The sequence below is a fragment of the Carex rostrata genome, chromosome 32 (genome assembly GCF_964058835.1).
Source record: "Carex rostrata chromosome 32, lpCarRost1.2, whole genome shotgun sequence".
NCBI classification, from domain to species: Eukaryota; Viridiplantae; Streptophyta; class Magnoliopsida; order Poales; family Cyperaceae; genus Carex; species Carex rostrata.
The window spans coordinates 1511603-1535881 of record NC_135949.1 but is presented as its reverse complement, the minus strand read 5'-3'; the positions used below and the strand labels follow the sequence as shown (position 1 = coordinate 1535881).

Genomic DNA, 24279 nt, shown 5'->3' with positions numbered 1-24279 from the left:
ATGCCACCTCAAAGTTTTCGTTTTGCTAAATGCCACTCCAAATCTCATATATTAAGAAAAATACCACCCTATACAAATTATTATACATTTGTATTAAAAAATAAATAGAATATATTGAAGTTACTGAAATAACCTTAGATCCAAATTTCTTCTTCTCCTTACAAACGCGATTTGTATTGAAGTTACTGAAAACGCGATTTCAACAGAAGACTGTCAGTGAGCTCTAGGCAAGTAGCTATTGGAGAGCCTGGTCATTCCCTTCATTATTATTAAAACAAATTCGATATGCAAAAGTAAGGAACTAGCTTAAGTAGAAAATATTTTGTTGTATATGTAATGTTTTGCTAAATTTTGCTTCATAAATAAATGATCAGAGAAGAGGAGATCTCAGGCTATTGAAAGCCAGAATCCAACTGAATCGCCAGAAAAGAAACCTCCAACAAATTTGAAGAAAATGGAAAATATCCAAAATCTCTTACAGAAGCTCAAGCAACTAAGCTTATTAATGCCCAATTTGCCCAATTTCAATCCAATTTGCGAAATACCCAACAAAAACTGGGAGCAGAGGCGGACGACAGCACTTTTCCACGGAAGAGAAAAGATTTTTTATTTCGACGGAAGAGAAGAGATGCTCGTCGGTGAGGGTTTAACCATTTTTGGAGGATCGGATCGGACCCATAATAGGTGTAGAAATGAAAGGGCAAGGGTATTTTTGGAATATACAAAAATACTACTCAAAATACAACATATTATGTTTATTTTTTAATACAAATGTATAATAATTTGTATAGGGTGGCATTTTTCTTAATATATGAGATTTAGAGTGGCATTTAACAATATGAAAACTTTAGAGTGGCATTTTTCTAATTTCCCCATTTTGGAGTGGCATGAATCCAATTTCCCCTAATTAATTAGGCCGGCATTGAGCAAAATGCAATTTGTTTTCCTCAACTCCGGTTGTTTCTTAATTAAACAAACACTAGATAAGTTAATTAATTTACTGATGATAAATATATGAGTTTTAATTTGTTCTTTCATTTTTTTTCCGTTGGCGCTATTATGATATATAAACCAGCTTTGATCACATGCCCGTTTATTAGAGGAGTGAAAGGGTCAACGGTTGACCAAGTCAAATAAGAATGCAAATGTGATCAGGACTCAATTGCATGATGTCATGGAAATGATGCAATGTAGAGAGATCATGCATCGCTTGTGTAAATTAAATCATGCTTTTAATTATAATAATTGCGTAATTTCCAAGCACCCCCGTCCCGTCCCGGCCCGGCCCGGCTAAGGAAGTAGATTTTGAAACGATTCCTTATTATAAACCATATATATAGGGGTGTCAATGACACCCGTTTACCCGTTTACCCTACCCGTATCGTATTCGATAAGACGGGTATGGGTAAGGTTTTTTTTTCGTTAGTTTATTGGGTATGGGTATGGGTAAAGATTTTTTTTCGTTAGATAAACGGGTATGGGTACGGGTAAAGGTTATTTCGTACCCGTTGGGTAATGGGTAATTATATGAAATATATTATATATAAATATATCAATATTATATCCAATTTATTTATTTTTCTTCTTTTCATATTGTTGTATGCCTGTATCAACGCTAGAGACATATATATCAACGAATTCATTTCCTTGTTTTCTTTCTTATTCATCGTTATTGTCTTTTTCTCAATTCTACAAATGGAAATATTACATGTTTCAAAGAAAATATATCCCCACCTTATTTTCTGGCAATAATGTATTGTTTGGTCTAAATAAGTAATCCATTAATGTCAGCTCAGGTGTTAGCGTCTAAATTTTGCATTACATGTCAGCTTTCTCAAGGTTATACTATGAATATATATATTTAATAATTGAATGAGATGAAATGAAATGTTAGAAGAAAAAATGTAACAAATGACAAAATTGACCATATGCTGTCCGAACCATTATATTGGTATTTTCGTTATTCGCCCACTACCGTTTCGTTACCCGTTAATCATAACGGGTATGGGTAGGGTAGGGTAAGACAAATTCTTAACGGGTATGGGTAGGGTATGGGTAAGGTCAATTCTTAGTGGGTATGGGTATGAAAATGGTTCCACCCTCCCCGTATCGTACCCATTGACACCCCTACATATATATTTTTCTTCGTCTTTAATTTCTGCTGGAAGAGAATCTGATCCTCACATCTTTAGCACCGGATGGAGTACAGCTCGTCTTACATCATGCTCTCACTAGTACTGCTGTACTCATGCAATTTGATGTGTGGTAAAGTTGTGCACTCAGGATCGAGTTAGCGTAGCCAGAATTTTATAAGATAGGGAAATTTTTTTACATATACAACTAGCGGTTGTGGATTATTGCTGCAAATTAACCATATCAATCAAATTATTTATAAATAATTCCAATATAGACCGAAGACTATTCAAGGATAGATAATTCTTTTTGAAAGGTACACAACAACTCGATTATAAATAAACATGCATATGACTAGTCAACACTTGTCTACTTCTTTCAGGACTAGTCGACACTTACCTACTTCTGATTCAATGTGGCTCTGCCACCATAGCCCATGCAACTTTGTACTGCTACCATTTTTCTTCTCTCTTGATCAATGTTAATTAGCTAGTTAGAACATATTAAGTTGGATGCATGGCAAAACTAAGTTTCAATTCGGAGTCTTTGTTTGGTAAACCCTATGTCTGTTTGCATTTATAAAAGTTGACCCCTATGTCTGTTTGCATTGGCTTCAGTAAACATTGTGCATTTATAAAAGTACATCTCCATTTTCTTTTCCTTTTGCTCGGTATGAGACTAAGCCCTTGAGCCTTCGTGCTCCTTTGTTCTTATAAATTAATCATGATTTAAGGCTGTGGAGTTAACCTATTAGAATCCTTGTTGTGAATCAGAATATCAAATTGTTGCCTTGTTGCTTGTGAATCTAAGCTTCAAATTAGTATGCAATGTGACATGGCTTTGATCTATTTATGCATATACTTTTTATGTATATATGTATACAAATTAGATTCACAATTTGGTTTGATTTTAAAATGTAAAATTTGGTTTGCAAGTACATATTTATATGGAGAATATATTGAACGGTTCGAATCGACCGTAAAGATTTTGAAAACTCAAATATTGAACCATTGCACAGAGGTCCTCTATACTACGCGTAGCACTATAGCCAACTCCATATATATAGAGAGAGAGAGAGATGAGCTACGCTACTCCATGGAGTAAAACGTGTTGGTGCTCCACGTCGCTATATTTTTATTTTGAAAATCCAAACAACCAATCCGAACCATTCATCTTATCCTCCATATTAATATGTGCTTGGAGACCAAATTTTACATTTTTTTGAAATTTTTTTACTATTTATTAAGCATTTTTGAAAATTACTGATTCGATGGTTCAGAAAATTTTGTTGTTTTTTACTGTTCACAGCAAAACAACAAATTTTAAAAATGTTTAATAAATAGTAAAACAGATTTCAAAAAATGTAAAATTTGGTCTCCAAGTACATTTCAATATGGATTAAAAGTTGAGCAGTTCGGATCGGTAGTTTGGACTTTCAAAATGAAAATATGGCGTGGAGTACCAATGCGTTTTACTCTATGGAGTAGCGTAGCTCATCTCTCTCTATATATATATAGGGATGTGTTTTACTCTATGGAGTAGCGTGGAGTACCAATGCGTTTTACTCTATGCAAAGAAGGATTTGTTGGCACAGGTTGAGACTATTGGCAGTATCCATCACATCAATCTGGTGAGTATGATTTGTTTCTGTGCTGATAAGTTGAATAAGCTTTTAGTTTATGAGTACATGTGTAATGGGTCATTGTATCAATGGATTTACTGTAGAGATGGGAGAGTTCCTCTGGATTTGCCCATCAGGTTCAAAATTATAACCGACATAGTCAAGGGTTTATGTAATCTCCATGAGGAATGCAGGCAAAAAATTGTGCATTTCGATATGAAGTCGAAAAATATTATTTTGGACGAAAATTTTAATGCTAAAGTTGTTGACATTGGTTTAGCCAAGCTTATCTATAAAGACATTAGCATAATAATGACTAAAATACGGGGCACTCCTGAATTAGGCTCATAGCCTTTGCATCGGTGGACTAGGCTATTCTTTTAAGAATATGATCAATTGCTATATGAGGAATTATTATGTATTATAATAAGACCTACATTATAACAAATTCCGAAGGCTTTTCTATGTTGTCAGAATATTTATAATTTGTTAGATTTTCTATAATTTAACTAGATTCTCAACTCATGGTTTAACAAATTCTGATATAAAAACTAGAATGTTAAACAAGCACTTTCATTGTGAATAATATATACATTTTTCAACCTTGTCAAAATTGTCGAAAAAGGTGGATTCAGTACTGTGCTTGAAGGAAGATGGGGTGATGAGAGAATAGTAGTGAAACGTTTGGCTAATGTCGGACATGCAAAGAATGATTTCTTGGCAGAGGTTGAGACTATTGGCAGTATCCCTCACATCTATCTGGTGAGGATGATCGGTTTCTGTGCGGAGAAGTTGAATAGGGTTTTAGTTTATGAGTACATCTCTAATGGGTCATTGAATCAACAGATTTACTGTAGAGATGGGATAGTTCCTCTGGATTTGTCCATCAGGTTCAAAATTATAACCGACATAGTCAAGGGTTTATGTAATCTCCATGAGGATTGCACGCAAAAAATTGTGCATTTCAATATCAAGCGGGGAAATATTCTTTTGGACAAAAATTTCAATGCTAAAGTTGCTGACTTTGATTTAGCCAAGCCTATCGATAGGGACATTAGCATAATAATGATTAAAATGCGGAGCACTCCTAGATTAGGCTCATAGCCTTTGCATCGGTGGACTAGGCTATTCTTTTAAGAATTTGATTAATTACTAAATGAGAATTTTATTATGTATTGTAATAAGAGCCATATTGTAACAGATTTCAAAGCTTTTTTATGTTGTCAGAATATTTTTAATTTATTAGATTTTCTATATTTTAACTGGATTCTCAACTCTTGGTTTAACAAATTCAGATATAAAAAACTAGAATGTAAAACAAGCACTTTGAGTGCGTATAATATATATACATTTTTCAAACTTCTCAAAAATGTCGGAAAAGGTGGATTCGGCACTGTGTTTGAAGGAAGATGGGGTGATAAGAGAATAGCAGTGAAACGTTTGACTAATGTCGGACATACAAAGAAGGATTTCTTGGCAGAGTTTGAGACTATTGGCAGTATCCATCACATCAATCTGGTAAGGATGATCGGTTTCTGTGCAGAGAAGTTGAATAGGGTTTTAGTTTATGAGTACATCTGTAATGGGTTATTGGATCAATGGATTTACTGTAGAGATGGGAGAGTTCCTGTGGATTTGTCCATCAGGTTCAAAATTATAACAGTTAACTAATTAAAAACTATGAACAGTTAACTAATTAAAAATTTCATGCTACATATATATATAAATGTTGTCGTCCATGGCCTCTCCAAAACCTGGACGTATACGGTATACGCACAGACCATGATCAGGTTAAATTTAGTTAGGATAGAATGCATGATTAAATAAATGTCAATGGTAGAATTTAATTAGGATAGAATATATTATAACTTGTCATTTGTGTGCAGAAAATGAATCATGAAAAGATGTAAAGACTATATATATATTTCACTTCACCATCAAATGTATTAATGTCAGTGTCCCTTTCCATTCTTTTCAGTCCTTTCTTGTTTCCATTCTTTCCATTCTTTTCAGTCATTTCTTATTTCACTTCACTATCAAATTATTTCACTTCACCATCATATTTTTTGCTACCCCTAAATACTTCTATGGACTAAAATTTTTTAGGGATGCTTCTATGGACTAAAATTTTTTAGGGATGTTTCTATGGACTTAAAATTTCACTAGAATTTTAATTGAATTAATCAGAGCCGTTGATTCCTTAAAGAGTAAAATAGTATATGATTTTTATTAGAGAAAAGCACTGCCACTAGAGACGTTCAATACCCTTTCTTCTCCCTAGCTATATGGGTTTGATTTAAATATCCGACCCATAACCGAACTTGATCTGATACCCGTATAAAGTAATCAAATCTTAGCTAGAGAACCCACAGATCGGTGAGGAGTCCAAAAACTTTTTCTCAATGAAGGAGCTAGGAGAAAGTTATGCATATAGATAAATGAAAAATTAGTAGGGTGCTAGCTGTAGCAACTTCAATGCCTTGTATATATGTCAGTTGCACTTTTTTCTTTCTTCCTAGAAGAGATCGATGTTGTCTGTCCTTTCAATATTTCATTTGAGACCCGCCTTGAGGTGAATGCATATCCTCTGCATTAACTCAAAAAGGAATCTTTTGAGTTAATGAATCTCAACCGTTTGATTTTAAACGGAGCCAATTCGGCCTCCGTTTATGATATAAGGGGTCCTTTAATATTAGTGCGGATGTAGTATGCACGAATCTTAAAGCAGATCGGATGAATAAGATTCATTAACTCAAAAGATTCTCTTCTGAGTTAATGCAGAGGATACGAATTTCCTTGAGGTACCATGCACTGTACTTGGTATGTTTTTGTTGCCATCATTGTTAGCATCGTGTAGACCTTGGTGAAGCAGGGGACTGACTCTGTTTATTTACTTGTTAGCATCTTTACTAGCTTGGTACAGCTCCAAACCAAACCAATATTAATGAAAAGAATAATATGACATAAATAAGTGTTTTGTTCTATATATTGTTTTATACAATTGAAAAAACAAAGGATTAAATTCTTGTTACTTACATAATATGTAAATAATTACAGACGCAAAGCGAGACTGTTTTCTAGTATGAATAAAATTGTCAGTTGTAGTCAATTTGTGATAACTGATAATATATATTTTTAAATATTGTTAAGTAATCATAACCCATAATTAAATATAATTAAAAAAATATGTGATTCGTATTTGTTAGTTGCTACACATTGACTAAATAATTATGTACTTAGGATATTTTATTTATTATTCTTAAATGATAAAAGGTTTTGTTGTTTGATTGATTTTGAATGTTTTGTTGGTGTAAATGTTTTTTAAAGACTTTTTTATTTTTTTGAGAGACATAACGGGTGCGGGTAGGATAGAATAAGACAAAATTCATCATAGTATTAGTGTGGATTTAGAATAATAGAAAGTTCAATTAGAATAATAGTATTGAAATTGTAATCTAAAAATTAAAAGGAAATGATCTGCTACCTAACTATTGATGAGATTTTGTTCCTGTCGTATGTATTTGTATGTTTTATATAATTTGGAAGATTATTCCTTTGTGCAAGATTAAATATGTTTTTTATGGACATTTTCCAAATTAGTTTATTTTTCTAACTAATTGGGACATTTTCACTCTCCTCCATGCAAATGGAAAGGAGGCACGAGGCAGCACACGATAGACAAGTGACAAATAAATTATTCGGGTTCGGCGAGGTCAATATTCGTAATTCAGAAATAATTTGGGTATATTTTGGGAATGATTTGGAATTATTCGTACTAAAGATCTCAGTCCTGCAAGAAAGCAAAAAAAAATATGTTCTGGGAAAATTCACGAATAATTCGGGTTTAATTCGATTAAAGTTTAATCAACCGAATAATTCGACGTTCGATTTTGCATCACTAAAAAAATAAATTATTCGGATTTAATTCATGAATCTCGTGCCTCGTTGTGAGGCCTTTTGATCGAAAACAAAAGAGTCATTATTCTGGTGGAATGAATGAGAAAATCCAAACAGTGATCTCCTGCCTCGTTGTGAGGCCTTTTGATTGAGTTATTCCTGTATATGATTTTTCTATTTTATTTTCTCTTTTTGATTGAATTATTTTTTTTATATTTTCCGCTGTCTCCCTGCTTCAGTGTTTATTCTGGCACTGATGTTCGCTTTGAGGTTCGGTTAAAACTTTTTTTTTTTCCTTTTTTTTCCATTTATCTGGGTGTGTGCCACTGAGGTTCGCTTCTCATTACTTGATCTATTACTATTTTGTAATTCTTATTGAGGTTTTAAAAATGGTGGTCTGATAGAATTTTGCAAGATACTAGGCTGTGGAGTCAATTCTGCTGAGATCCGGTATGTGGAGAGCAACTTGGTACATGGTACTGGTACATGTGGTACTGGTACACGGTACATGATACTGGTGCGCACTGTTAAGATAGGATTTATTTTAAGCTGAGACTGGATGTAATTTATTTTGTGCACAACTTGGCAGCCCCCGTCTGGTTATCAAAAAAAGGATAAGACAATTATGTTAAGTCAAATATCAGTAATCATATCTCAGTAATCATTTACTTTTGTGTGTGATGGATTTACAAAAAGTGTAATGTGTAAACCTTTTGAGGACACTTATTTTTTCTTTTTTGTAAATGCCTTTTCTTCTTGTGTTTTCTTTTTGCTTTAAATTCGTGTTTTTGATAATTTGTGTATGTCCAACTAGAATGGTACTAGAGCAACTCGGAACCAATATACTTGTTAAAATAAATACATTGAATAATAAAAAAAAAGTTGGCTGTCAGAACAGTTGAGGAGGTGATGCTATAATTGTTTCTGGTTGTTTAATGTAATTCATTTTTATTTTATTTTTTTGTTTTAATTTATCCGCACTTGAGCGACCTCATAACGATTTTTTTTTTTCTTTTTTTTTAAGATTTCAAAGTCCGCCTCTTTTCTAATGACGAACCACATTTGAGTGAATTTGATTGCAACTACAGTTTAAAGAAATTAAAATTCAATTTGTTGTAATTTTTTCTTTTTTAATTTGCAAGAATTCACCATTTCTTTTTTTAGTGGTTCTTTTTTGGATTGGAAATAGCTACTACAATTAAATTTCGGTATGGTTATATAGGTTTTATCCTTAAAACATTATATAGGTTTTACACCTTTTGAAATAATGTCAATTCAAACATCTTAAATTCATTTTCAAGAAAATAGATACTTTTTCCCCCCTTTATACCCAAGTTTCCCATTTCAAAACAGATAAATGAATAAAAGATATAATTTGATCAAGCAGCATGTGAGACTTGGTGATGCCTGCGTAGAGGGCGAAACTACAAATCTTTTTTTTCTCAGTAAAAACTGTAGGAAAACATAATACTACAATTACTCTTAAGATAAGAAATATGTATTAAGCCCTGCAAAATATGAAAAGGTGTTTAACATCCATGCACAATACAAACATCCGTAAGTAACTCGGCCATAAACCAATTGTTACCAAACCAAACCGATAAATTACAACTTCAACTTTTGATCAAATTCTAAAACAATCCGAAACCAATTGACATTTCACAAGCACCTGACTCACTAACACATAACACAAAGCAACCAAAATGCAATTGACTTGAACCGGACTGACCAATAACCCAATGAAAACTGAACCCGATTGACTCAAGACAGAATTAACGTGACCCCCCACTGATCTGTAACGCGAATTGACTGGAACTCTGGCAACTTAGACCTGACACCAGACCCACACCCGAAATGACCAGAACACCACATGACTCAACCTGACCTTGAACTGCCCTGTCATACCTGATTGCCACCGATCTGTTATTTTAACAACATCGAGTACGGTCTCAGGTTTTGGTAGAAATTCAGGTTAAGATATACATTATACTAGAAAACTTACAGCCAGAGAACCAGCAGATAGCCTGACAGGTCCAAAACAATCTGGGGTAGTAGTAGGAGGAGGAGTAACCTACCTAAACATAACTGAGAGAGAAAGTACAAGGAAAATAACAACTCGGCAGCCACTGCCAAGCATTTCGAGAGAGAGGAGAATACCATCGGGCGATAAACCATTCTGCTTATGGGGATGTTGTTCCTTAGTCTCAAAAAAGCACTGGCAGGGGAGATGAGCCCCTTGTTCAAGCGATCTTCGACCCTCAAAACCACACTCCGGTCCAGAATACCATTGGAAGAGAGAAGAAAAAAGTGGCCGGATCTGTGTATAAGACGAGGTAAAAAAAACTATTTAAGAAACCATGAAGCAATTTAAAAGCGACCGCAAAAGGTATGCCCATAAAAATCTACATTACTGCTACTGTTCTGTCTCCACCAAGAAGTAACAACATACAAACACTATTATTTTATATGGTGTAAAGTTGTTAAACCATGATGTGTCTGTAGAATACCAAAATTAGCTCCCAATGCACCAAGAAAGGCAAAGTGGAGAAACTTAATTCCCACAAAAAGTAAGGTCAAGAAACTCTAAATGCACGTTTGCTCCCTATACATACCATTTCACTGGTAATATTGGCCACTCAGATTTTCACTAGTATCTAGAGAAGAGAAGGAAAATTACACAAGGAGGTGGTAAGGTGAGAAACAGAAAAGAACCTGATGTTTACTCCTAGGGTGAAATACGAGTTGCCCTTACCACGCACTTTAAGTACCTCATCTGCATAGTAGTCTTCAGTGTCATCCTCTTTCTTTATGGAGTTACGCAAAGGAACAAAAAGAAAAGCTTAGTTATATTGTGTTTAATCTGTGTTGTACATACTCCTAATCCATTTTTGTTTGAGTCATATTTTAGATTTATTTAGTTATACAAATGAAAGTATCAGTATCTCTAACAGTTGTATTTGGATGAGTTGATATTTATTTATGTGTTTTTAACTTTTATGGAACTTATATATTGTTGCCAAAGGGGATATAATTTGGGTTTAGTCAAACATGCTTCACATACCATTCCTAACAAAACCACATCTTCGGGACCGCAGCAAATCTCAGCATTTCTCCTCAACTCTTCGTGAATCTCAAGCAACCTTGTGTGTCTATTGCATGCAATTGCCCTAACAAGAAGCTTCTCCACATCTATACAGCTCTGGTCAATTGTAAGTGTCGCCTCCTTATTACCAGTAAGCGGGTCCACGATAAATGACCCATGGACACACCTGACTTGCCGATCTGGCCCCAGCTCAATCCTCACAAAAGGAGCCGGACTCCCTGGCTCCCTGCCTCCATTTTCAGTATCAAGCCAGTAAGTCAACTTCAGCCCGGGTATCTCTAACCCAGAGAACTGCAACTCAGAATCCTGACCTAACTGTATCATTGTTTTGCCACCTATCTCACCAGTCTGACTACTGTCTGAGATCAGGTTAAAGCGAATTACATCTCGCCACCTCCCTTGACACAGTATCTTCGCCTGCTTTACTATGGTATCCATAACAAGCATGACACACAGCTCATGAAGTATCGTGTAGAGGATATTAAACGGGTTCTCTGAAACCGCCATGCGGCGCTCCAAGTCATCACCAAGTGCATATCTACGGGATGTTTCAAGCTTTATAGGCCCTGTCTTCTCACCTACAAGTAATTCCAGATGCAGGATTCGCCAGAGATGCAAGTGGCATCGGTACCCTAGTGTCAAAAGTACCTTGAATTCTCCATCAACCCGAAGGGTGACGATTCCATCAGAGACTGAGATGTTAGACACTTCCTTTGGGATAACAGTATCTAGAAGTTTCGACCGAACAAGGGTGCTAAGTTTCTTCAGTGCCGGTTTCAGCTCTGCCTCCGGAAGAGTGCTCTTTATGCCAATATCTTCTATGCATTTGGGAAGTCTGCTGTATCCACCTGTAATCAAATACATCCATTAATTGTTTCATCAATTATCAGATATAGATCTGTTTAAAAATTGCTGGTGTGTGACTTGAAGGTAGCTAGTTAATACCAATATCACCAATCTAGTTAATTTATGCTTGTCTATTGCCTTGGAAGTAGCTAATCAATACCAGTATAACGAGTGTTGTACTACTATTCTTTGGTACAGTTCGTACTGGTGAGGTTGGAGCTAAGTCTAATAAAAAAGGATATCACAGGAAACTTTCTTGTTTAGGCCATGGCAAGTACCTATTAAAGTAGGCTAATACCAGTACGATAGTTTCCAGTACTATTTCTTTCTCTAAGCCAATTATCACATGTATTAAGTTACCCTCCTAAATTCAAGTACTGCTCATGAGAGGCACTCCAAGAAAGAACATTAAAAGAAATGAATAATGTGACATTTTATATCACATTATATTCCATGGAAGTTTCAATTGTGGGTTTCTTGTGCATCTTGAAGCAATAGTATATACAAAGAAACAAAAGCTTCACCATTTCAGATTTGAAATGAAGAAGAAAGTACACATTCAAATCACAGTCCCATTCAATAGTACACATCCTAACCGTGAAATGAGGAACAATACCTGTACGAAAGACCTCAATGGCAGAGGGGATGTCGTGAATGGGGTGTGCGGCATGCTGAAGCTCTTTATGCACAAAAAACAGCAAATCAGCTGCCCGAGTAACATAGAGGCCAAGCAGGTGCTGCCTGGTTTTGTCGATGAACCTGAGAAGATCGATTTTCATCTCATCATAAGATGGTTTCCGGCCGAGCTCGTCCCCCTTCAGGCTCTTCTTCATAAGCTCCTTAAGCGACAGGTACGATTCCTCCGCCACTCGCTGGACCAACGCCATGAACTCCACTGTCTCGCCACCCACCTCCATCCTGTCAAAATATCCGAAATTGAAGAAGAAAAGATCCAAAACCCTAGTTTGTTTGTGCCGCTGAGAGACATTGAAGCTCGTGTCGAACCTTAGAAAATTGCGAGACGTCACCAGTTTCTACTAATCAAGTCAAGCAGCTGAGTTTCTCAGCGGTGCCTCGCGAATCGCTATCAGAGGGAAAGGCTGATTCTTGTTTTTGATAAAACGATTGGAATTTGGAGGGAAAGATTGATTCTTGTTCTTTGATAAAACGATTGGAATTTGGAGGCTGATTCAGCTCAGGTACCTGACTCAACACAGGTGAAATGGAAGGTCCAGATTTACTCTCAGTCGGTGCCTAGATATTTGGAATGGCGCATCAGTGTTATTTGTGCTTTGAGATTCGTGCCAAGTTAAAATAACGATCTGGGACCATCCGTTCAATTGTACTAAGTCAGGTAACCTGAGGGGGTTTGATAGAATTCAGATAATATAGAATGTAATTTCACATAGTTGGTAATAACTTCCAAAATACCCTGCAATTTTCGCTATTCCTAATACCCAGAGAGAAAAATTATAAAACTAAAAATATAGCCATATAGGTCATGCAGAATCTGACCGCAATTTGAAATACAGAGCAAAAAGATACTTGCATCACATATTTTATTCTATGTTAAAACCAAAATATTTTTATTATTTTTTAGCTATAATTTGTTAAAAATGTCAATTTTTTATTATCATAAATTCCCCCTTTAATAGGGGCGGAAGTGGAATTTGAGTGTGAGGGGCTATGTAAAGTTAGGGAGGCTAATACATATAAAATTAAATTAATAAGAAAACTAGTTGATTAACTCTCCCAAAATTTCATTTCTTCTACCGTATCTAGGTACTTGATAATAAAATTTTGAAAAGTTGGAGTAACTTAGCACCCCAAGCTAAGCCTATGTTCCGCTCCTGCCCTTTAATATATTACAGAATTGTGAATAGCGAAAGAAATATGTAATTTTGAAGTTTTTTAGGATTATACATGAAATCTCTCATTTAATGTATTGTAGAATTATGTTGAGTAAATGCGTGATTTTTATAATTTTGAAGAATAAATATGATATTATAAAATTTTGAGGGGGAAATATGTAATATTTAATTTTTTGAGAGAGATACATATTACCCCTTAAAAGTAAACTCATTAAAAACTGCAATATATTTTCAAATATAAGAAACAAAAAAGTAATTAGTTGATTCATGGCTTCATGCTACACTTGTTAAATAAAACAGCCCTTTTGAGTTCTTTAAATATGAAATAAATCAATTTATAAATGAAAAATCAGATAGTATAGGTACACATTTTATCACGAAATGTTAAATATCACTGAAGACCCAAACAATATATCTAAATTATTTTCGTTTGACATTTTTTTTTGTTCATTAATTTATCAAATAAACTTTTACATTTATTTGGTTAATTGTAGAAATTTGATTTTAAAACATTGCTGATCTCTTCTCTGTAGTCCTTTGGTTAATTATCTATTAATTCTTATAATTAAGTGTCAAAATAAATTATTATTGTTGCTTGAAAGTTTAATGTCAAGTCAAACATTGTTCCGTAATCTTGAACAAACACATGCAATAAACTCAATTTGAATTATCAATTTTGAAACGAACGATTCTGAATTTCTGATGTTTAGATCACGAGAAATGGTTTGGACTGCCGATGGGGTCTGGAGAAGAAGAGGTAGGAGAAGAAGGGAGGGTATTTTAGTCATTAATTATTTGGAGTGACAAAATTAGAAATTAATGAAGTTTAGAGTGGCATTATTACAATTTCAAATTTCGGGATGACATTTTTCAAATTTGAAGGTTTTGGAGTGGCAAATAACCAATTTTCTCAAAAAATAATAACAATAATTATTAATTGTTCTTATAATTAATAACTTGTTTCTACAGTGCAAATATACTGGGGTTGTTATTGACGACAAAAAAACAAAGATGGCTCGTGTGTAAGACATCAGAGGTTTTGGTCTGATGACCGAATTAAATGAGTAAATTAATTACTGACCTTGCCTTAATAGATTCCCTATTAAAAATAGCAGAACAGTTATTATATTCTTAAAAATAGGTTTAATACATGCGCAATATAAAAAGCACTATATATATATCAAAGAACATGATAAGTTTGTATACGTCAAACTTTCCATAAATGGAAATTCTATTAAAACAACATAGAGTACTATTTCAGGAAACAAACAATTTTAGATGATAAATTTACTTTCCATAAATATAATAAGACTAACTTTTATTTAGTTATATATTGAGGAAATATACATGCGCAGTTTAAGGAGCACTATATATTATCAAAGAACATGATAAGTTTGAACAGGTCAAACTTTCCATAAATGAAAATTCTATTAAAACAACATAGGCGCGTCATTAGTTTCTGTACACATCCAAATAATTATGCCATCTATATATGAGTTTTAGATGCATTCCAAAATTAGAGAACTATATATTTCAGGAAACAAACAATTTTAGATGATAAATTTACTTTCCATAAATATAATAAGACTAACTTTTAATTAGTTATATATTGAGGAAATATATTCATATAACATTCTTCTCTCTACACACCAAAACTAAGGTATTCGGATAGACAACCAACTACACATTTCTTGTCCCTGAGATGACTTCACACAACATGCTACGACCATACAATTTGCCTTCGGTTCATCAATGGTACCCATCATATGGAGCATATGTCATACCATCACCGTACATGGGAACTACACCACACCCATCATATGGGGCAATTACTGCACCTCAGCCCTTGTCGCCTTATCATACACGCCCACAATATCTACCTTATGTTCCAGCCACGCATTATAGTTTAACCTCACCGCAACATCATCCCGTCACAACAGTTCCAATTGGTCCTCGTCCGTCAAGTATACCTGGGTGGCAGCGAAGTGCCAACATACCTCCAAGGCAAAACCGCGGCTACGTACCGTCAAGGCAACACCGTGCCAACATACCACCCAGGCAACGCCGTGCCAACATACCACCAAGGCTGAGCCGGAATTACGTGTCAGTTATGGAAGGTGGTTCACCTGCTCTTTCTTATGCAGATATGGTGCAACCACAGCCGTCAGGTGAACCTGAGCTTGTGATTGTTGACCCACCAACTCAGGTGCTAGAGATCGACAACGTGATTCAAGGTGGTGGCACCCCTGCTGCCGAACACGCCATCGAATCCTTGCCATCTGTTATAGTTTCGTTGGATGATGACGATGCGGATTGTGTTATTTGTTTCGATAAGATGTGCTCGCACAATGATAAAGACGTTACAAAGCTGCCATGCAACCACCATTTCCATAGACAGTGTATCGTGCATTGGCTCAGCAGCAGCAACACATGTCCCATTTGTCGATTCATGCTCGCCACCGATGAAACAACACTTCAAGCGTGAGGATAGTTTGCGGGTTAGCGGGCTGCTTATGTGTGTTTTTTGTGAATTATTTAGTTTTATGTAGTTTAATGAACTCTTTTGTTTTCATTTCCATGCGCTATCAATGCAAATTTATAATTTTATATGTGTAAATTATGCATTGTTTTAATATTTGTTTCAATTTCTATGAACTGAATTATTGTGAAGGTTATATATATATCCCCAATTTTTCTTTAGTATTACTGAATTTTTTTTGAAAAGGAATGAGGGTCTAGCCCTCATTTTGTAGTATTACTGAATTTTTAGTTAGCAAAGTGTTCTGTTGTGATATGATGGAAAATAATAGTTCCAGATGCAGATTTGACAGCTTCTAGAGAGAGAGACCAAATAAATTTGGAAAAGGTTGAAAGAAAACAAGGAGTTCAAGTGTGAGAATATCGACAGACCTCACAATGAGGTGGCCAATTAACATTCTAGCAAAAAGAGGGAGGATTGAAGAATGGAATTATACTGGCCTGGTATTCGTCTCCAATTAATGTTTCCAGAGACATTAAATTAGATTTCATGTTTTTACTGTTTGTTTTGGCTTGAATGTAATTGCCTAAGGCGCTTCAATGGGCATCAAACTGAAGCCATCCGATTTGCATTAACATTCGTGCTAATAACTCTATAATTTGCACTGATCAAATTTGCACAAATCTTAATACATATCGGACAGCTCCATCCACAAAGCAATGACCAAACATGACCCATTTGGGTTTTAAATTGAATCATCTTCAGTAAAATAAATAAGCTGTTGAGAAAGACGAACTTCATCTCTTCTACTAAAGCCCATAAAAGAAGCCCGCTGTTTTGATAGGCTAGGAAACTATCTCCTCTTTTTAAAAGCATGGCCCCAGAAACATATTTGATGTATAGATGATTTTGATGCGGATAAAATTCAAATGAGAGGAAAATAGCCAGGGAAATAAACTTGTCTCCTTGTCTCTTTTGATGCGGATAACATTCAAAATTAATTAGTCTCCTTATCTCTTTTTATATTTAACACATAGATGTCATGATCCGTCAAAAGCTGCGATTAAAAGATAAAATTTTGGATTCAATATTAACCCACCTATTAAATTGTATGCCTTCTTTTGATTTGTCGTATCTTTTGTAATGTTTGTTTACGTGTAAAAGTCTAAATTTATTTAGATGGAAGCAGATCACCTGCCCCCTCAGTCACTGCGGGGTGGGGTCGGTTTAGGGTGGGTGGGGCCGGGTTTAGGGTTTAGAGTTTAGGGGGGGCCCACTAACAGTGACTCTGGGGGCAGGAGATTCGATCCCTATTTAGATACGTGATTGCCATAAGTTTATTTAGTTTGTCTTATGTTAGTCTTGATTTATTTCTACTTTTTATTGTCATGATTGATATTTACCATTTATGTTGCCTTAATTAGTAACGATGAAGTTAACGCTAAATACTCTACTAATTCATTAATCTATGTAATTAATTCTCCTAATCTCCCTTGCCCCTAGCTCTTTACACTTGAGTTGTTTTCAGCCGTTGATCCCTCTCCTCTAGTCCTCTTTTATCTTTTTCTTCGATTTTGTGTGCAAATAATTTTATGACTGGATTTTCTGCGCATAAACACTGCGGCATATGGTACAGCGTTTTCAATTCAGTCATATCATAGACGTGTGCAACTGATTCGCTACACTATACACACCAGGACAATGAAATCACCGACCTATCTATCTATGTTTTGGCTGTGTTAAAGCGCTCATATATTTATGTCATCTGTTGCACGCAAGGGGATTGATTGTGCAAATCAATCTACAAAGATATATGACGGGCAACACTGTATAATGGTTTGTACAAATTTAACTCGGGCACTTGCCCGACTTTTTATTGTTAATGTTGTCCCTAAAAAAAAAAAAAAAATTTTATGTGATATATTTTAAATAGTCAACACCGTAAAAACAAGCGAGTATTTTATGAATTTGTATCGTTTACGATAACTCAAATTTAAATTATTGTATAAAATTTTTTGACAGTCTGATTCACATCAGCATGAATATTAAAAGAGACTATTTGAATTTTAAAATTTTGATCAGAAAGTCCGAATTTCAAATTTAAGATACATAAAGAATACAAACTCTTATTTTATCATGTAGATGAATTAACAAATTACTTAATTACTTGTGTCATAAATTCTCCTTTTTCACCTCTTTATTTTTTCTCCGAACTTCTTAAAATTTTTGCTAATTTTCTATTGAAGATCTTTGGAACAAAATATGAAATATATGTTTTTTTTTTCTTGTTGAAAGCCCGTAGATGATATTTCATTAATCAAGATAAAACCAGTTACATATTGTTTCGTACTAGTACATACAATATTTGTACCAATACTTACATTGTTACAACTGAAATTCCTTTATGAAAGTAGACAAGAAAAATCAAAAAAAAAAAAAAAAAAAAAACAGAACCAAGGGTTACTGTGCTCAGAGAATCAAGATGGTAATGTGCGGAGTGGATTATGATAGGCATAGGGAATCTTTTAATCAGCTTGTTTTGATCCTGACTCTACTTATTATTAACGAGTTTAAATTTAAACTCGTTACCACAAGTAAATGAAGCTCTTTTTTTTATTTTTTATCACTCATTAGTCATTATGCCGACTTGTGCTATAAATGAGGTGCCAAGTTTACAACATCAAATATAATTTGATGTATAAAATTGCCGACTTGTATAGTTGTATGTGTGCGGCCTTTAAGGCGCTCCCAGTCATAGTTACAAGATTCGCAAATTAAATTTAAATAATTCGTTTTTGTTTGTGATGTCGAACTGAATGTCGAATTATTTGGTTGATCAAAGTTTGACCAAATTAAATCCGAATAATTCGCAAATTTTACGAATTATTTGTAAATTTTTCCCATAACATATTTTTTTGGTTTTTTTTTTTTGCTCTCTTGTATGACTGAAATATCTAGTCCGAATAATTCCGAATCATGAATTTTTGACATCACCAAATCGAACCCAAATAATTCATTTGACACTATGCTTGTTATTAATGAGTTCAAATTTGATATAGTATTCAAATTTAAACTCGTTACAATAAGTAAATGAAGCCTTTTTTTTGTTACCTTATTACTCTTTCCAATTTTTTTTTTTTTTTTTACTTTATTACTCATCAGTCATTAACTCATTATCATAAGATGGATGTAAAAAACTAAATTGCCTGACTCGGGGTGTAGTAGGGGATCAGTATTATATGTGCTTTGAGATTCGTGTAGAACGTATTTAAACGGTTGGGATTTTCAAGAAAGTCACGCAAAGTTTGAGATATCTCAGAGAATACGAATTCCCAAGTTTCGAACATCAATTTGATTTGAATGTATGAAATTGCCGACTTGTACCGTTGTACGCGTGCGGCCTTTACTTGAAGGCGCTCCCAATCGTTCGTTGCTCTACCAAGTAAATTTATGACATGCGGGTCCCAGTCGCAGAAATAACTCTGCCTATCTTCTGTGGCTCCACTTGGAGTACATGGGTGATGGAGCTTGCAAAAATAATATTTATAGGCATACTGACAAATTCATTATTCAGGTTCGGTTCGAGGAGATCAAAAATTCATGATTCTAGAATAATTCGTATATTATTCGAGAATGATTCGAAATTGTCCGCACCAAATATCTCAGTCATGCAAGAGAGTAAAAAATAAAACAAAAATTATTCAGGAAAAATTCGGGAATAATTTGTAAAATTCGGAAAAAAATCGTAAAATTCGCCAATTACTCAGGTTTAATTCGGTCAAAGTTCGGTCAACCGAATAATTCAACGGTTCGGCATCACAAAAAAAAATGAATTATTCAGATTTAATTCGCGAATAATTCACGAATCTTGTGACTATGTTTATAGGTGTAGCCTCACATGCATGCAATATTTGCGGTAATGACCCTGTTAAGTATGATAATCACGAGAATATTTACGTAAAGTATAGTTGTAACTTGTAATATTCAACGGTTCATATCTGAAGGAATAAAATGAGCCGTTGTTGTTCGGTCCATTGGCTTGGAAAATGGAGAAGAAAGAAAAGAAAAAGAACAGAAAATGAAAGTATATTCAGTCGGATCCGATTTTTGTTGTGTGGGAGCATAATTATAAGATTCGCGAATTAAATTCAAATAATTTATTTTTTTGGTGATGTCGAATCAAATGCAGAATTGTTTGGTTGACTAAAATTTGACCGAATTAAAGTCGAATAATTTGCAAATTTTACGAGTTATTCGCGAATTTTTTCCGAATTTTTCTCATAATACTTTTTTTTTCTTTCTTGCAGGACTGAGATTTTTGGTCCGGATAATTCTGAATTATTCCCAAATTATACCCAATTTATTTTCGAATCACAAATTTTTGATCTCATCAAACCAAATCTGAATAATTCATTTGTCACTATAGGTGGAGAGTATTTGCAGAGGAGAGACATTGGAGTCGGTTTTCAAATATGCAATACCTGCTCCTAGATGTTATGTTTCGGACATATTCAAATATCCGCTTTGTTTTTTAATTTGTAAAATTATATGAATACGAATATATATATATTTTTTCTTCTTATTCAACAAATATCTCGATTTGTGAAATTATACGCTCCGTTATATATCTGGATTTCTAAAATTATTCGCTCCATTTATTCGAATATGAATTTGAATTCGGATCAAATTCAGAGTGAATAATTGTTATTCGTTTACTCCTCAGCAAAAGAAGTCTAATATTGAACAGAGGAGAGTTTAAATGTCTTTATTTTTGTGTTTTATCGTGCGTTTATTTTTTAAAATTTTCAAATAACAAAAATTATATAATTTATATACCGGAATAAAACTATTAAATAGAATGAAACAACTAAATGTGATATATATTATATTTTCTACGTGGACATAAAAATTATCACTTAATTTTTGTTTTTAGATGAATTAATTAGTTAAAAAGTTAATGTCTAGAATGATAATGTTTTACATATTTATAGAGAAAATTACATAGATTATTTCATAACTAACAATTTAAGTTAGGAATGTTTTAAAATTGAAAGTATAATAAAGACATAAAAAATAAAAGCATTTGAATCCTCTCTTGTTAAATACATTCCGTGCTTTTAACCATAATTTTATCGCACCTTTTTATATTTTGACTTCAATAATATGGAAAAATTATATTAAATTGGAATTATTTTGCATGTAACATTATTTCTTATTGCAAAATTAATAAAATAAGAAAAAAATGTGTTTCGAGTTTTGCAATATTATTTGAATGAGATTGTTTTAATTATATAAATTGTATGAAAGAAATCTCCCTTCTTATGTTGTTGAATGTATTTTTTTGTTTAGCTAATTGCTTCTCGTTACAAAGTTAAATGTACGTCCTTACTTTAGGGGGATTTCATATATACCCCTCAAAAACTTTGAAGTTACGTATTTACCCCTCTAAAATCCATAATTCATATTTTCCTTCTAAATTTCAAAAACTCACAAATTTAATCAATTTATTGTTTTTTCTATTGGAACTCATTTTAAATTTATAAAGTATCCATTTTATCCTTTATAAAAAAAAATGTACGATGGTTAAGAAAAATAATATTATTTTAATTGGTCAGTTTTGAGAACAAATGATTCATTTTCTTACTCGTAATGCACACACAGGAATATGCTTAAATGTCACTGCATATGCATCACAAGTAGATAAATAAATAATTTGTTTTTAGAAACGGATCAATTAAAATACATATTGTTTGCACAAACATTAAATAAATCACTTGAACATTCATTAATCTCCTTTGTACTTAAATAGTTGATAATTTGTTTTTTGTTCCGTATATCTTTGGAAGCAACATAAAACTACGGTATATAATACATTATATTTATATTTTGGAGAAAAAAAATGTATTGATGTTTTGAGTTAATAAAACATTGTACTAAAAATATGAGAAAGGAAATATAACACAGTTGGTTAAAAAAAAGTCCCAGAACTTTTGTACCTAAGTATCGAGAGTTCGAATTCTCTCACGACTTTGCAGCTTCCGTGAAGATTTTAAAAAGATAATTAGATGAATTTTTTTGTTGCACAGCTTGTTTTAATCAGTTGACTTGGTTGGTATAATGTGTGTGTGTTTCCTATTATCTATTTAACTGCCATCTATAGAAATGAAAGTGATATGAAGGTCTTTCAATATTTAAATATATGTATTAAATCAAGTATAAAACATAAAATAATTAGCTAAACGGATCAAAGCAGTGCCAAACTTGAGACCTAATTATTCAACTTTGCATATCTATTGATTTATAATTTCATCAATTTTTGCTCAAGATAATATGAAAGATGTACGCCGTGTTCAAATTTCACTGTTTAAAATGTTATAGCAAATTTTCGAAAATAAAATATTATAAAAAAAATTCGATATCTTACGTACGTAAAAAATAAAACAAAAAATAATTAAATAAACGAAGCCGAAGAATCCCAAGTGGTACGGAAGCAAGAACCATGACCACGACCATTTGGCACGAATTCCCCCAAAATAAAGTAAAAAAAAAGAAGTAACACGGATCACGAGCTATGCTATCAAACCCCCATTCTTCCTGACCCGTGCACAAATCCGAACACGTCACTGTTTGATCCCCCAATTCGGCTCGTGTCCAGAGGGGTATCGGACCTACTTTCCTTCGAAGGGTGTACGGCCATTCGATTACATTAAGATTCGTGCGGTCCGTATTAAAATCCGTGGGTATCTGTATCAATTTCCATGCGAACAGATCTCGATGTTAATCGTACGGTGATAGAGCTAATTGAACCTCCAATGCTCATTCTCCAAAAAGGGGAGTGGGTATCCTCTGAAATATCTCATATTTTACATTACCGACGTGTCGGGTGCCTATTCGGGGGTACCGCAGGGGAGTAGGGGACCAGTATTGTTTGAGATTTCAGATTCGCGCTGAACTTATTTAAACGGTTGAGATTTTCCAGAAAATCACGCAAAATATGAGGCATCTCAGAGGATCGAATTCCAAAAAGCGATCGCCTGGGCTCAACACACCACATTCTGTCCTGTCTCTAGCTCTCTAGCTCTCTCTGCCTTATCCTTCTTTTACTCGAAACAAAAAACCTGCTTTGCGGAACTACAATCCTCTCTCTTAGCGAAACCGTGAGAAAATGTCCATTTCCAACATCTTTACTTTAAAGTTACATGACTTGGTTCCATCTTTATCTAAAATTATTATTCCTTCGTTAATGTTTTTACAAATTATTGGAATATCATATTTAATAGAAAAAAAATTTATTATGAAACTAGCTGGAAATTGAAAGAGGAATGCAGGACATATCCAGTTGATTGCACTGGAGAAAAGAAGCCTTATTTTTGTTCTATTAAAAAAAAATACGCCAACCTGATTTTGCTGCTCGGTCGATTCGATCTCCAAGATTGTCAGTAGTTAGTATTTGACTAGACCAGATGCATTAAATTTTTAACGAACCGCAGGACATGTGCGATTCTTACATATTAAGGTTCACATTTAATGCTATATGCCATGTCCGTACAAAAGTTAAGATATTGAAGTACGAACACGCTTCTACTTTTCACGTCCCTAGACGGAACGGTCGCAGCCTTTTAAGACCTGCTGCTGTTCTACTCCGATCCAATCCGCTGTGTGATTTCGAGCAGCGAACTAATCCACGTGTGATGTGCTCATTTGTCTTGCTTCGCTGCGAGACAATAGCTGTCCCCTGTTCAACTCCCAGCAGATATTTGAATAGATTTTTCTGTTGCTTTACTTCTGTGTATATTATGTAATGCATTTTAAATACAGCTGGAAATCTTTGTTCTATGAAGTATCACACAGTGTTTTTCACAGATGATCGAAAATTTCAAATGCTACTTGTTTGCACGGGCATTCCGCTCTCTTCTTTATTGATTCTTATATCCACTGATCCTCTCTCTATGGATAATGGAGCAAATATGAAGAATAACGAAATTACAGAATTACACCTCATATAGCGGCAAATATGCGCGTTTCATTGAAACATTAAACAGTTCCGCAGGTATAACAGAACAAAGGTTTTTTGTTTTTTTCCTTCAGATTTTACCGACTTGATTGAAATTTGTTATTATATATTTGGATCATTCTTTTCAGTTTTCACACAACATCAACTTTATTTTATCAGTGAAATCTTACCGACATAATTTTATCAGTTAGTTGGTTGCATGTGTCTCTTGTCGAATGTGAGAACTCTGTTCTTAATTGTTGTTGCTTGGAATTATTTTGTTCTTCTGAACTTCTAATGCCTCAAATTAGCACTTTTAGAGAGGACTTGGATTGA

At 34.0% G+C, this 24279-nt stretch overlaps 2 protein-coding genes across 3 annotated transcripts in view; both read right to left on the bottom strand.

The window, feature by feature from the left end:
* The window catches only part of SWP (RNA polymerase II transcription mediator), a 55498-nt gene extending 42919 nt beyond the window's left edge, over positions 1–12579 (bottom strand). Inside the window, exon 1 of the mRNA XM_078296397.1 lies at positions 12512–12579. Within this exon, the coding sequence (XP_078152523.1) occupies positions 12512–12517 (6 nt within the window). The 5' untranslated portion in view covers positions 12518–12579. The remainder of the gene's footprint in view (positions 1–12511) is intronic.
* On the bottom strand, positions 8909–12730 carry LOC144547695 (mediator of RNA polymerase II transcription subunit 14-like). 2 transcript variants are annotated; one of them, XM_078296398.1, is made up of 5 exons: positions 12606–12730; positions 12217–12518; positions 10713–11602; positions 10364–10455; positions 8909–9968 (listed from the first exon to the last, which is right to left on the bottom strand). In XM_078296398.1, the coding sequence occupies exons 2-5, from the start codon at positions 12515–12517 to the stop codon at positions 9650–9652; spliced, it is 1602 nt and encodes a 533-aa protein (XP_078152524.1). In that variant the 5' UTR covers position 12518; positions 12606–12730; the 3' UTR covers positions 8909–9649. The 2 variants fall into 2 exon arrangements, with proteins under 2 accessions (XP_078152524.1, XP_078152525.1); XM_078296399.1 differs by lacking the exon at positions 12606–12730 and having other exon boundaries at positions 9875–9968; positions 10329–10451; positions 12217–12517.
* Positions 12731–24279: the final 11549 nt, after the last annotated feature.

Excerpts from the sequence above, each read along its gene's own strand:
- LOC144547695 (XM_078296398.1), bottom strand. The coding sequence starts at position 12,517 with ATGGAGGTGGGTGGCGAGACAGTGGAGTTCATGGCGTTGGTCCAGCGA. Across the intron at positions 10,456-10,712 it reads ATGTGGTTTTGTTAGGAATG|AAAGAGGATGACACTGAAGA; the intron begins GTATGTGAAGCA and ends AACTCCATAAAG. Across the intron at positions 9,969-10,363 it reads ACCCTAGGAGTAAACATCAG|ATCCGGCCACTTTTTTCTTC; the intron begins GTTCTTTTCTGT and ends TCTTATACACAG.